The 14,644-nt window shown below is 41.5% G+C and overlaps 1 protein-coding gene across 4 annotated transcripts in view; it reads left to right on the top strand.

Moving 5' to 3' along the window:
- The first annotated feature begins 482 nt into the window (after window positions 1-482).
- UBR1 (ubiquitin protein ligase E3 component n-recognin 1) overlaps window positions 483-14,644 on the top strand; it is a 71,272-nt gene continuing 57,110 nt past the window's right edge. For all 4 annotated transcript variants that reach the window (XM_071558313.1, XM_071558315.1, XM_071558314.1 and 1 more), the window contains exons 1-2: window positions 483-602; window positions 13,214-13,470. In XM_071558313.1, the coding sequence (XP_071414414.1) occupies window positions 522-602; window positions 13,214-13,470 (338 nt within the window). In that variant the 5' untranslated portion in view covers window positions 483-521. The remainder of the gene's footprint in view (window positions 603-13,213; window positions 13,471-14,644) is intronic.

Here is a 14,644-nt window from a genome sequence, read left to right on the forward strand (position 1 = left end):
GACATGGTACTAAGCTGCACCAGAGGAGGTTTAGGTGCGACATAGGAAGAATTTCTTCATAGACAGAGTGATTAGACATCAGAATGGGCTGCCCAGAGAGGTGGTGGAGTCACCGTCCCTGGAGATGTTTAAGGAAAGACTGGACGCGGCACTCATGGCCATGGTCTAATTGAGCTGGTGATGTTTGGTCAGAGTTGGGACTCAAGAGGTCTTTTCCCACCCAACCACTTCCGTGATTCTGTAACGGCAGGGCGCGAAGTGAACACCCGCACGGTGCAGTTCCAGGTGCCCGCAGAGGAGCTCCATCCCTGTACCTGCGTGCAGGACCCACGTGAGCTTGGCTGGCGGCTCGGGGGCCGTTGGTGCGGGCGGTCCCACCGGCCCTGGCACCGGCGGGTCCCGCGGCGGCTACGCGGGGCGGGGCGGGGCGGGCCCTGTGCTGCGGGTGCAGCGCCCGCTGACGGCGCCGGCTCCTTCCGGGCCGTGACGGCGTCGCCGCCGCCGCGTCCCTCGCTCTCAAGATGGCGGATGGAGTCGACGGAGGTCCCGGAGCGGGAGCGGCGGGCGGCCGGGCCCCCGCGCAGGCACCGCAGCGAGCTATGGTGAGGCTGCCGCCCGGGGCCGCGCCGCCCTTCCCCTGCCCGCGCTCGGGGCCGGCCTGTGCCCTCCCGCGCCGCCGCTCGGGTGGCGCTCCGGGCCGGAGGGTCGGACGCGCCGCTGTGCACCCGCCGTAGCCGGCGGGCCCCGGCGCCTGCCAGGGCCGTGGGGCCGGAGCGGGCGGCCCGATGCCCACTACTGCCCCCGCCGTCCCCCGCGCCCCCCGGTCCCGCCGCCGGCCGAGGACGCTCCCAGTGCCGGGGCCTGCGCTGGGGCCGCCGGCTCTGCCCGGGGAGAGGAGCGCCAGCCGTGCCCGGGTCCCGCCAGCCGCTGTCAGGCGGCACAGAGGGAAGCAACAGCTCCCACCGCGTGTCTTAGCTGACCTCTGTGTAATTAAGTGAGATCAAACTTTAGAACCCCTCGGAGACTGTCTAGCATCCTTAAAACGTTGTGGTGTGTATGTACATCTTTTTTCCTGCGTCTGCCTTTATGTTTCTTAATTAAAGATGACTTTATTATGGAACGAAAAAGGCTGAGTAGCAAATTACTGTTCTGCAGAAAGTGAATGGAGCAGCAAATAGTGTTGTTTAGAAAGGATGTAGATGAACATACTTGTTATTAGCTGAACAGATTATTTTTTTATTATTTCTGTGAATTACTTTGATCACCTATGGATTTAATATTCCAATATTGAACAGAATTTGGTGTTGACCTTGCACGTAAATGCCTTCTGTGCTTTTCTTCGGAATCTTTAGTAATTCTATGCTCAAAGCACTTGCTAGAGGAGTTTAAAACTAAAGGCCATCAGTTTAAGTGAGATAGTCAGACAGATATGTATCAGAAACCTTGCATTTTATGTTCCATTTTTCTGTAACAATCTGCACACATAGTAAAGTTCTGAAATTCTTCACTGCAGATGTTTGAAAGTTGGGCACTGGCAAGCCTGTGGAATAGCTACTCTTCGCACAGTACTACACAGCATTAATAAAAGTAGGAAGGTGTTTACTGATGGAACTTGTCTTGCATGTGACAGCCATTATTTGTTTTACTTTTCCCCAGAATTGTAAGACTATCCATAAAAATCATTAGAAATAGTCCTGTCATCACAGACTGCATCCTTAAGTGAAGTATATTTCTGTGGCCATAACAGGCATATCTGTGGGGTTTTATTCTGTATTAGAAACAATTTAAACTAGGAGAAATGTAATTTGGTTGCATTATGCTGTCAAAAATTGCAACCCATGTCAGGTGATTCCTTAAGCTTGAGAGTCGTGTGTGGAGTCAGAAGCGGTGCTGAGGGCAGTAGTTGCAATCAGCAGCAAAGCAACAGCCTTTCATTATCTGGGGACATCAGGCACTGAGTTAGAGCAAGCAATGCCTAACACTGGTTATCATAGTACTGTTAAAAACCAAAAAGAGATGTTGAAGAGATCCTCAGCTGCTCAAAGGTGATGCTGCTCCACTAAGTTGTCTTAATTTTTATGTGATTTCAGCCAACTGAGAGCCTGTGGGCCAGAATTACAGTATTCCAAGAGAGGTGGTTGGCCACCCAGACCTTGTTGTCTACCACATACCCAAGCAAATTGCAGAAATTTTGGCAGGGAGTATGAGGTGAGGGTATACTGTATTAAGGGAGAAATGGAGCCTGGGATGTGTACTTAGGTTGTGTTCGTGATGTTAGATTGCAGCCTGGCTGTAGTGATGCCAGAGACACTGGTAATCTGGAAGCAGGACACCCAATTTACTGCTGTACTAAAGATGGTACTAGTTAGGTGGAACTAATGTATCCTTACTGACTTGTGCTTTCACTGTGCACAGCTGGTCTGAGGGTCCTTTTGCCAACTGGGAAGTTGAGGGAGTGTGAAGCAGAAATGACTGGCTGAACAGAGGGAGCTTTGGCCCTACAGGATTTATCAAATCTGGGCTGGTCAGACTGACTCTTGCTGTCCTTGCTTGTCTCTGGCTTTGGGTGCTGTTGGTTGCAGTGTAGCAACACATCTGGCTGCAAACCTTCCCACAGCTCTGGGCACATGATACAGGATACCTGAATGATTCTGCAGGAGCCAGGCTGATCCTAGAATGGATGGTGTTGACTCAGGTAATAAATTCTCCTGAACCCAGCCCAACTCCCTGGTTTCTTCTCTGCCTTTGACTCCAGTTCTTCAGGTTGGATGACTGTAGCTGGGAGTTCTTGAATTGGTGTTTCATGGCATTTGTTAAGTCCTGTCTCTGCCACCTCCTTCTCCATAATGGCTATATTGCTTCCTGAGTTGTCCTGAAAGGGAGTGGGCTGAATTTGGGCACTGACCTGGTAATACACCCTGTCTACCAAACTTAAATTTACTTGCTTTTCTTTCCAAACAGCATCTGCAGTTTGCTTGGCTGACTGATGGGCTGGGCTTGGCTTGGCTTGTTTAGTGGTTGGCTGGCAGGCATTGCCAGTGGCCTGACAAAAGCCTGCTTTGCAGGCTGGAACCAGCCCTTTGGTTGGTTATCCATCTGTATTCTAAACAAATTCCAGCTTGACTCCTGCCTGCTCTGGTGGCAGCTACCTGGAATACATGAGCAGAGTTTAGCTACTAGAATTATTTAAAAGATTTTTATTTATACAAAATCTTCAAATTTTGATATATGTGTACCTTCCTAGTGATACTTGCAAAGAAAAGGGATTTTTTTTGCAAGTTCCATGCTTTGCTATCACCCAATACTCCTAAACAAAAGGTAAGATGTCAGTGAGGTGGTGGTGTATCAGAACAGAAAAGCTTTATTATCAGGATATTTCCTTTAAAAACAGGAAAATGTTGAATTTCAATTTTGGGAAGTAAAACTGAATACAGGATTTTGTGCATTCTGGAGTATTGCAAGTCTTTTGGGTCATTCAATGCTATTAAATAGTTGAGAAAATGTATATGAGAATCCTGCTACTGTAGATATGTTGTAATCAAGTAGTAATACAGAGGGGATATTCACATTCATGTCCATGATGCTATTTCTTAAAATCAATGAAATTTGAGTCAGACATCTTACTTGGAATTGCAGTGAGGTCCAGTTTTAAATCTAAATTCTCCCAAGAATTACCCTGATTTGACCAGATGACGTGTTCATGTGATTTTACATCACTTTGTTAAACTGAATTTGTTTAGAATCTCACCTTTCAGTAAACCAGCATATCCTTTAGTGTAATTAAGCCCTTAAATGCATGTAGTCAGAACAGCTGTGTTTAGCACAGTGCAGTATATTAGCAGAGCAGTGTGTGCTGTACCCTTGTGTTGGCATCCAGGAAGTGGAGTTCACAAAAGCTGGAACAGGTAGCTGGAGCATTGCCCAGGTCCTGTTTGCATCCCTGTGTATTTAACACTCTGTTATGGCATCAAGTAGTGCTGTGGGGTTTTTCCTCCTTGTCTCTTTCATGTTTACTTATACTTCTTGGTAATTTTTGTGACTTTTGTGAGTGTAGGGGTGAACTGTAAGGTGTCTGTTAGCTTTGCTCAAGTCCACCTAAAGGGCCCAAGGTATGGTTGCTGCAATGCTATTACAGTGTTACAGTTGCCAGAGGTATGTGCTCCAGGAGAATGTAGCTGCAAGCGGATGCTCCTGATAGCACGTGCCTGTTTCAGTGTCTTCTGGATGCCAGAGCAGTAGGGAAGTTAGGGATAAAGATTGGATTTGCTGTATAAGGGAAAGTGTTTGGGAGATGCTGAGTGAGTGCTAAATACAGACAGAGTCACCTGCATTTTATTACACATTGATTTACTGCAGAATCAGACTGTGTATAGAGTGGCTCATAAAATTAATGATAATTGAGAAATTACGTGGTTGTAAGATGAGTTTGAGTACACAGAAATTAATTTAAAAACCTGCGGTTGTTTTCTCTCCCTCCACCTGCCCCATTAATGAATTACTTCTTTGTAAGTATTGCATGTTTTGAAGTGCAGCCTGGTGCTAAGACAGTTCATAGATACACTGTTCCTTCAAGGTTAGGAGACCTCAGCATAGATGTAAAGGATCAAACAAGGAAAGATTCAAAGCATTTCCTGTGTTTCTCTGGAAACAAAATAAAAACAGTCTGTGAAATGAATAGTCAGAACTAGAATAAAAAGTTCAATGTTCATCTCACGGAATATTACAAGTAACTCTACAAAGATGATGATTTTGCTATTTTTATAGAAAGAATAACTTTCCCCCAAAATATGTATTTTGCCCATTGTTTTGCTTTACTGTGTGCTACTGAATTCCTTTTTTCTCTGGTGTTAGATCTACATTGCTATCTACCACATGCAGGTTTGACCCAAAAATTTGGAACATGAGAGGTGATTAGATTTCATACCACAAATACTTGGAAATTAGGTCTAGAATTTCTGACTATGTTTTGCCTTCTGAACCTGTTTAATAGCATCCTGCTAATTTTGTAGCATGTTTAGGTGGGAGTGTCCATTTGGTGGGGAGGTGCAATAGAGATACCCACAGCATGGCAGAGAGAACTACAGACCATGGTTTAACTCCAGCCATCTCCCTGGGCACCTGTTAGTATTCAGGTGTTACCCCCAGGGACTGCGGCTGCGCTGTGTGATTTAAGAGTGACGTGGGAGCTGCAGTTTCCAAGAGGTTTTGCTGTTTGGGTTTGTTTCCCCTGCAGAAGATACTACTTTTAGCTGTCCAGCAGCTGAAACGGTAACAGATGGTGCTGGTGGTTACTTGTCCTTCTCTGGGTGGTCACTGGTTTGCTCTGGTTCAGCTAAACTGGTAGTTACTGGCAACTACTGGAATCGAGGTAGATTCTGCTGTAGGGCAAAGCGTTAATAGTCTGCTCTGTCTTTGAGTCTCATTCCCAGCGGGGAAACACCTGCATCATTAAAGCATCTTTTGACATGAATTAGCACCCTGCTTTGGCTTACAGGCCAAAGTTTAAATGAATATAAAGATCGAACAGTTCTTTTTTGTCTTCAGGTCAGAGTCAGTGTTTTGTTAGGACAATGTTAGGCAGTCCTTCGTGTTAGCCATGTTGTAGCAACAGAAATAACTTTTGAAACGAAACTTGCTTCTTTCAGTGTAATTACTGATATCCAGAGCAGACCAAAGTTTGGTACTGTGATTTGGTTTTTTAGCTATGTTATGTAAAGGAGATGTGTGACTGATGTGTCAGAGAACAAATTTTACATTTGAGTTCTAAACAGTCATTTTAAAAGCTTAGAATCTCTGCTAAAACATTGGCTATACTTTGTTGAAGAATGTGAAACAATTATGAGTGTGGCAAAACAAATGAACAAGTTTCCATTTTAACTCTCTGAACCATGCCCTTCCAGAGACAGTACAATTTATGCTCCTAAAAAAAAGTTTAGTTTGATTTAAGGCAGAGAAGAACTGCGCTAATTAATTTCTAGTGCTTATTTTGGAAGCCTTTTCTTTGGGGAATATATATCTGAAGCTGAAACAGATTGCCTTGTTTCCCTGTTATTTTGACTAAAAATAATGCCTAAGTGTTCTGTACTCTACTTGGATCTGATTTTCAGTGCATTAGAAGACTGAGAATTTTAAACCAAAATAATGAGAAGGAAAAATTGTACTAAAATTTTAAAAGCAGACCCTAATATGAAAGTGTTAGTTCAAGAATCTTTTGAAATTTTCTTTCTAAAGAAATTTCAAGCGTTCTGTATGCTTAAAAGAATTTGTGTGTATTTGTCCTTTTAAAGTGTCTTTTATGTTTCCTCAATTGGTTAGACAATATCAGAATAAAAGTTTTCAGAGATCTGTTGTCCTGCTAATCTCTGTTGAATGGTAACAACCATTCTATGCATTAAAATAAGCAGCCTCTTGCATTTGGTGTTTATGTTGAATGACACCTGCTTAAAATCACTGTGTCTCCAGCATTTTAAGCATTTACTTTTAAAATCCCACTTCTCCTTGTTGCTGTGACAGGTGGCTGGTATTGTCATCTCGTGCTTGATGGATTTATGGTATGCAAAAACTAAGCATTTTTACCACTTTTAACTGGAATATTGGATCAGGTGCAGGTTTTAGTTTTGCTACTAGTATGGTCTGTTCCTTCATCATGTATTGTTTAATGTTTATAAATATTAACTTTATTTCATTTCACTAATTAGATTAATGTATAGCTCTAAAAATACAGTCTTGAAATTTACACAGTTTCTTTTGCACTAAAAGATCAGCTTGTCAGTCAGTGTAGTTGAAGTAGAGTTGCTTTTTATAGTATTGCCTAATGCAAGCTGTTTGAAAAGACTTTAAAATTCAAAGAGAACTGTGCTCAGAGGGTAAATCAAAAATTGTCACGGAAGCAATGGTTACTGAGTTAATGAACATAATAAACCTCTGCAGTGAGGAAGAAAATCTGTCATAGTGGTGAGAAATCTCATTTGATGCTTAGTCTGCAGGTGAAAAGTGAACTGAGTTTATTGTTAATTTTTTTCTCTTTTTCCTTATACACTTCTTTAGCTGACTCCTGTTATTTTTTGTAATATTCATAAATGAATGTGTTTGTGAAAGACAAAATTGTATATCGGAGGTATTTACTATATCAATTTTGCATATTTTGTTGCAGTATTTGTAGGGAAATGTAGTTCCCCATCCTCTGACCTTTTGTTATGGGTTTAGGCAGGTGGGCCTAAACTTAGGTTTTAAAGTTCAGCTAGGCCTAGGATTGTCAGCTGATTTAAGCTGGGCTGAGCTAGCTAACAGCTGACTTCTTCCAGCCAATAATATTGTATTCCATACCATACTACATCATCTCAAAGGGTGTAAAATCCAGTGTGTGGGAGTGGCTTGGTTAGTTCCATCATGGCTGCACTAAGAGGAAGACATCTAGCAGCTCCTCTACTATGCTAGGCCCTTCTCCTGTTGCCTCTGCTTGCATTTTGTTTGCATTCAGGGAAGTAGAAATATTTTGCTGTTATACTTTCTCTTTCTTGCTGAGTGTCTTTTGGAGTGCTTATGAATTTGGAGTAATGGGCTTTGTATTAATTGGGGAGTGGGAAGTTATTCTTTGTTATATATATGTAACATGTGTAAGTGTGTGTTATATTGTAGTATCCTCTTAATTTTCTCTTTTCTGTATAAATACATGTAGTTAGTTCCAGCATAAACCTGGTTTGAAGGTTTTTCTTTCCTCTTCCTCTTCTTTTTTCCTTAGCTGGTTGGGGGGAGGAGGAACCCTCTTCACTCTGTCCTGGACAGTTGGCGTTTTGCCAGCCCAACCCAGGACACCTTTTGGCATGATTCTGACTTAAAGCATTTATAAAAGCCTACAAACTGTCCTTTTACATGTCTAGGAAACCTGTGTTTGGTTGGAATTGACTTTTGGGAAGATCTCTGTATTGTACATGGGAAGAAATAATAGTAGTGTCATCCCACAGAGGAGAACGTATTTCCTATGCAAGATGAGAGATGATCACCTAATGATTCATTTTCAAGGGGTATTGTGAGGTTCTGCTTCTGTCAGTTTTCTTCTGAAGAGTCATTAAAGATTACAGATTACAGCTTTTCTTATACAGCACAAATCACTTGTCTTGGACAAAATGGTTGCTGTGCCTGCTCTTTTGACAAAACTGCTTGAGAAACAGCTCTGCAGCTCCTCATGTCTCCCTTTGTCCTCCTTCCTGCAGTTTGAGGATTATCCTCATCTTAAAAAAGGCAAATGTGACAGGAACATGTGATTAAAGGAGGAAAAGAGATGGGCCTGGAGAAGGTTAGAGATACAAAGTATAAAAGAAGAGATAGGAGACAAAGTGTGTTTCTGACATACACTCTTCACCAGTGTCAGGTTCCTGAATGCCCCCTTTGCCTGCTGTTTTCAATAGTTGGGAATGCCCACCGGAATGATGTGAATGTTGCTCCTTCCGTGGGAAAGGTGGTGTGTGCTGTTGCAGTAATAACTCCCTTGGGTCATTCTGGTCCTTGTTTGTGGGGGTTTTATTTATGGGCTATATGTATGTCTGTGTGGTCCATGTGCTGGTGTGGCTGTTTCTTTGGCTAATGTTCATTAAAAGTGAGAAAATGACCTTGAAACCCATCAAAAGAACTCTACTGAGGTCACTAACACAAATATTTAAAAGCTGAGAAGTTTCAGAGTTCCAATCTGAGATGAAGCTCTAATTTGCTTTAAATGTATGTGGTGATGTTTTTTTTCTTGTAAATTCAGGATGTTTTCCAGTGGAGTAGTGTCAGTTAGAGTAGAGTGTATTCAGGCCTGCTTCCTGTGGGCTTTCCTCCATTAGTTACAGTCTGTGGAACCCTGTGAGTGTGAGTGCCAGGGGGCTGTGGAGAGCAACTCATAGTAGTATTTTGATTATATGGTAGTGTTTCTTCCTTCATTGTGTTATCTCATGGCCTCTGCCTCTTTCAGTATTCTGTTTAAAGTTTTTTCTTGAGTGGAATCAAATCTGTAAAATGGGCTTCTGTAGGTCTTGCTTGTAACAGATATTGGAAGATTAATAGAGATTGACAAAGAAATAAGATTTCTCCTCGTGAAGGCATGGGAATCACACAATGGTTGAGGTACCTCTGAAGGTCATTCTGTCTAAATTCCCAATTCAAGCAGGGTCACCTACAACAGATTCCCTGGGACCACATCCAGTTGCCTTTGACTGTGTTGAAGGGTGGCATCTCCAAAGCCTCCAGGGCTCCCTGTGCCAGGGCTGGGCAGAAAGCTGGGGGCAAGCCCCATGTTGGCTTGCAGCTGTATTGCACAACTCCTGGGCTCTTCTCCATTTCCAGCTCATCCTGTCAATACAAGCAATAAATAAATGAAACCCTATCAGTGTATTAATTTATATGGTTTTCAGATCTCCAGCGATTGAGCACTTGTCAGGTATGAGCTCAGGTAAGAGTGAGTGGGGAGAGGGAAAGTGGGACTACTCAAGCTGTTAGTTGAGATATTCAAACCTGCATTTCAGTATATGTGCACAAGGGGCCACTAGCATTGTACAGTCAATGTTAACTTAGGGGTGTCTTTATGTGGCAGCTTGTGTATTGTTGATAGTTCTGTGTGTGATTTTATACAGTTGAATATAGTATACTGAACAGATTTTAGTGAAAGGATTAAATTGGTCCTCCCAGGAGGCACAGAGAATATGGTGAAGGTCTGATGTTTACCCTGGTACAGCTTTTAGAAATAAGAAAAACAATGTTCTTGTTTATATTGTGAGTATAATGGCTATTTCCTGGATGATGTGTAGATTGAGGGGGTATTTTAGTGTGTTTACCAAAAGACAGACAGACTGCTTGAGAGAGTTCTTTCTCTGCCGTTGTTCCCCCTCCTTCCTTACTTCCTGTCCTCCCTTCTCAGGACAACATGTAAATAGAATTAAAAGCTTTGCACAGGAATGCTTGAAATACTTGTGAGTTAAACTGTGTGAGAACCCATTCTACACTTCTGGCAGATTTTCAGGAAAGCTTAGCCCTGTATCTCTTGAAGCTGTGATGTGCTCTGGATCAGCAATGCAAAAGCTAAACTTACACCATCTCTTGGGAACATGACTTAATAAGATAGGAGGGCTACAGAGTGGGATTCTCCTGTGCTTTGCAAAGAGAGCAGGCCAAAGGGTCACATCCCGCCCTCCCATATTTAAAATCACAGTAACCAAATTGGGAGAGGAATTTGCTAATGCCATAGGGCACTATAGGTAAAACAAAAGCAAGTTACAGAAGAAGGCATGTTAAAGGAGGAACATTAAATTATAGAGTTTAATTATGATAAGAATAATTCCCTTCCACTCATCTTAAATCAAACATATAAAAAAATAAGCACGTGCTCAAGTGATTCAGTTTTCAGTTACTTTTTACAATTTAGTCTCTTAGAACCACCAGCTAAATGTGATATTTTTCTTTAAGTGTTGTTACACTAGTTTGTGATAAAATTGAATTTAACTTCAAATTGCTTTTTAAAAATTGGTGTCTTTATGCCCCAGGTAAACATAATTTTTATTTAACAGAAAAAGTTGGTAAGTAATTGAAAAATTTGAAGAAGTCATTTGTCTCCTTTTCCTTTTGTTCCTTTGATCTGAATATGCAAAAATAAATATGTGCCTGTATGTTGGAGTGCATATATGTGTATGTATGCAGATTGCATATATGGTACATACAGGTGTATGCTGAAGCTTTTATGACCAATATGATGATCACAGTGGTGCTGACTGCTCAGATAAGATTCTAGAACAAAACCAGATTTGTTTGTTAGCATTAAAATTTAAATGAATGGTTCCTTTCACTTCATGGACGGATCTACATTTTCAGGTGCTCGTGGATAGGTTGAATGCTTTGTGATTCAAGAAGTCTGATTAGACTGATCAACCTGGTCTTATAAAATATGATGATATCCTAGTATGATTGTGGACAAATTTGCTGTCCTGCTTGACCACATTATCCATGGCTTATCTTGTCTATCAGCATCTGCTGTGCATTTTCACCATGATAAATGAAGTAATGGACCAGCACAGGGTAATGCTGAGGAAGATTGATGGCCAAAATACCAGCAGAAGCCTCAGGCCAAAACTAAACTTATTAGAAATGCAGTGTGTCTTATTAAAGCCATAAAGGAAGTGCTTAAAATTACTACAACATGGAACAAATGTTCTTTAACAGATTAGCTTTGGGTGATGGATGTTATTGTTAATTTAGCCTGTTTCAAAATGGTATTTTGTTTTTGGTTTTTCCCTTTAGATTTTCTGTGTAGACAGTGAGATAGACATACAGTTTTTCAGCAAAGACGAAATTTCTACATGATGTTTGCACATCTGGTTTTCAGAGTACTGGGATTGCAGCACTTCTGACTGCCTGTGTTCTTGGATTAATTTCTGATTTTGGAGACCTTTTCTAGTGTAGGTAGTAAATTAGGGAGCTGTAGCCTTGTATTATTTACTCTATTGTAGTTCTATAATTCTATTACTTAATCAGTTATTGGTGGAATAGATTGCCCAGAGAAGTTGTGCATGTCCCATTCCTGTAAGTATTTAAGGGCAGGCTGGACAGGGTTTTGATCTGCCTGGACTAGAGGAAAGTGTCCCTGTCCATAGCAGGGGTTTGGAACTAGGTAATTCTTAAGGTCCCTTCGAACCCAAACCATTCTTTGATTCTGTGATCTTTGTCAGTTTTGCTGGGCACTTTATTGATTCAGTTGATGTAGGTTTTGTTTTAAGTCAGAGTTGAGGGCTTTTTGCATTTCACTAACATGTTGTGCATTTTTAGTCTTTAACTTCTTTGAGCTTTCTTGCAGTCTGAACTCTGGTGCTGGCTTTGCTCATTCCCTGATTGCTGGCCTAGAGGAAATTCCCTTCAGAGCTATTTCTGAAGTTACATACATTTTTTTGTTGTTGTTGTACTCAAGTCCTGTGTGCAGCTTTGGGCACCACAGTCTAAGTAGGGTGTAAAGCTGTTGGAGAGTGTCCAGAGGAGGGCTGCAAAAATAGTGAAGGGCCTTGAGGGGAAGCCATATGAGGAGTGGCTGAGGTCACTTGGTTTGTTTATCCAGGAGAAGAGGAGACTGAGGGAGACCTCACTGGAGTCTACAACTTCCTCACGAGGAGAATTGGAGGGACACACTCATCTCTTCTCTGTGGTGAACAGTGACAGGACCTGAGGGAATGGCCCCAAGCTGTATTAGGGACCATTTAGGTTGGTTATTAAGAAAATGTTCATCACCCAGGGGGGAGTTGGGCACTGTAATAGGCTTCCCAGGGAAGTGGTCATGGCTCCAGTTCTGCCAGAGTTCAAGAAGCGTTTGGTCAGTGCTCTCAGGCACATGTGACTCTTGGGTCTGTCCTGTGTTGGAGTGTGATCCTTGTGGGTCCCTTCCAGCTTAGGGTATTCTGTGATTTTTGGACATAAACCAAGGTTTTGTATGAAAGGATGGTGGCTTTAGGGCTCTTGTTATCTGATTTGCAGTGGGGGAACCCCCCAAAAGTTATTTCTAAATAATGGGAATAATGTGAAAGAAGGAATATTTAGACTGGAAAGACAGAAATAAGACAATTGTAAAGAATGGTTCAGAGAAACAGAGAAAATGCAAGTAAAATTGGGGACTAAGAACCTCAAGTCAAAACACAAGTGCTTTCATTAATTGTCTTGCATAAAAGAAATTGCATTTTACTCTGGTTTGCCAAGGACATTCAGTTTATCACTGGGGTTCTTTCTCCCTCAGTAGCAACTGACCTCTGATGAGCAACTCAACAAGGCTCGCAAAGACCATTAAGCTTTGTGACCATAAACAGCCTGAGGAATGAATCCCAACCTTTTCCCAGCTGTGACTGCTGTTGTTTCCATTTGTCAGCAGCTGAACTGACATTGCAAGTTGTGTATTAGTTTGCCTGTTGGGAAGCATGTAGTTGAAAATTAATTACTGCTCATGTTGCTCTTCAGTGATGCAGCCCTTGCCAGCTCTTGCTTTAGTGTTTTAACAGAAGATTTTGGAGGAACAGAGGTTACTGTGTTGGGTATTGAAATGAAAATAGCAGAGAAATTCTTGGGAAAACATGGTTTCTTGGATCTTACTGCTCACAAAACTGACTTCTGATGTAGAAAAGACATCTGAATTTGCAGTAGAAGTCCTTAATCCTATTTTCTTTATTTATTTGTTTATTTTTATGTATGGCTGTGCTTTTTGTTCCAGTGGTGTGATGAAAGATTCGACTTCCAGGTGACGTTCTTTCAGTGCTTGGCAAAACATGTGCCAAATATTTACTCAGCTGAAATGGACCCCTTGGTGGAGAAACAAGAAGAAATGGTTCAGGCAGCAATATTATACCCCCTGGAATGTTACTTGTTTGGGGAGGACCCTGATGTATTCCTGGAGAAACTACAGCAGAGTGGAACGTCCCAGCTCTGTGGAAAGGTGTTCAAAGGAGGGGAGACGACATACTCTTGCAGGTAAGAGTGAAGGTGTGTTACCATGAATGTTCCCATGTGAGATAATGCAGCAAAGTGGTTTAATTAAGTCAGCTATGCTGCTAACTATTCATTGCTGGTGTCACAGTAGGTCTTTGCTTAACTGATGGTGGCATTTACTTTACATTTCCAATCACTTTAGAGTGAGAAAAACTGCATATGAAAAGAAGGTTCTGGCAGAGAAATGGGGAAGGAAGTGAAAAGGATACTAAAGATACTGAAAATCATGGGTTAAAGACATTGGATGATAGGGTATGAGTATGGAGTTTGTACCTGAACTAGGGGAAAACAGGCACAAAAATTTGCACACAGTCATCACTCTTCCAAAGTCTGAAACAGAATCCAGCATTTTTGAGTGTTATCTGTCCTTTACTTAACCAGTAGCTGTGTGACCAGTGGCTGTTTTTTCACCTTTTTTCTCAGCCTCGAGTATATTAAATAAAGCAGCTCTCCAATTTGATAAGAATTAATTTTATTAATTCATATTAATACAATTATATTAAACAACAAGTATAATTAAAACATTAATATAAAAAACCAGTGATCTTTTTGGTCAATGTAAATATTGCAACTGTGCTGGCAATTAATGAGCATTAATATGATGCTGTTGTCATTGTTTTTGTTCTTCAGTTTATTTTAAAAATGTAGAAAATTTAATGAGAAATACTGAAAGATTATTATTAAGGATGAAAAATATTTTTGTGGCTAAAAAATCCAGCCCATAGAATTTAGGAAATGTGAAAAATGAAAGTTCTCTGTAAATGTTATGTTTATGAATTACACTGTAAAGTTTTCATCAGTCATATATTCCACAGCTTTTTCTAGGAATAAGCGCTGTGTGTGAAAGGAGAACAGTCTTTGAAGAAGCCCTTCTGTGTGTACTAGAAAGTGTAGAGTGAGTGTGACAGTTGTATGAAGGAAAAGGATCAGCAAGGCACTTCAGTGCTGCTGTAACAGGAGTAATTCTATTCCTGCCTCTGCACAGTTCTTGTGTGACAGCTGACAAAAAGACAGAACTCTGTATCTCGGAGGTGGTTTTTTTTTCTGTTTTTTTGAGTCCCTGTCTTGCAAAACTGTGGTAGTATTTATAAAAGATGCTGTATGTACATACTGCTGCACCTAAAGCCAGGTTTACATTTGCTTTAGGCTTCTAGAA

Source organism: Pithys albifrons, chromosome 6 (assembly GCF_047495875.1).
Source record: "Pithys albifrons albifrons isolate INPA30051 chromosome 6, PitAlb_v1, whole genome shotgun sequence".
NCBI lineage: Eukaryota > Metazoa > Chordata > Aves > Passeriformes > Thamnophilidae > Pithys > Pithys albifrons.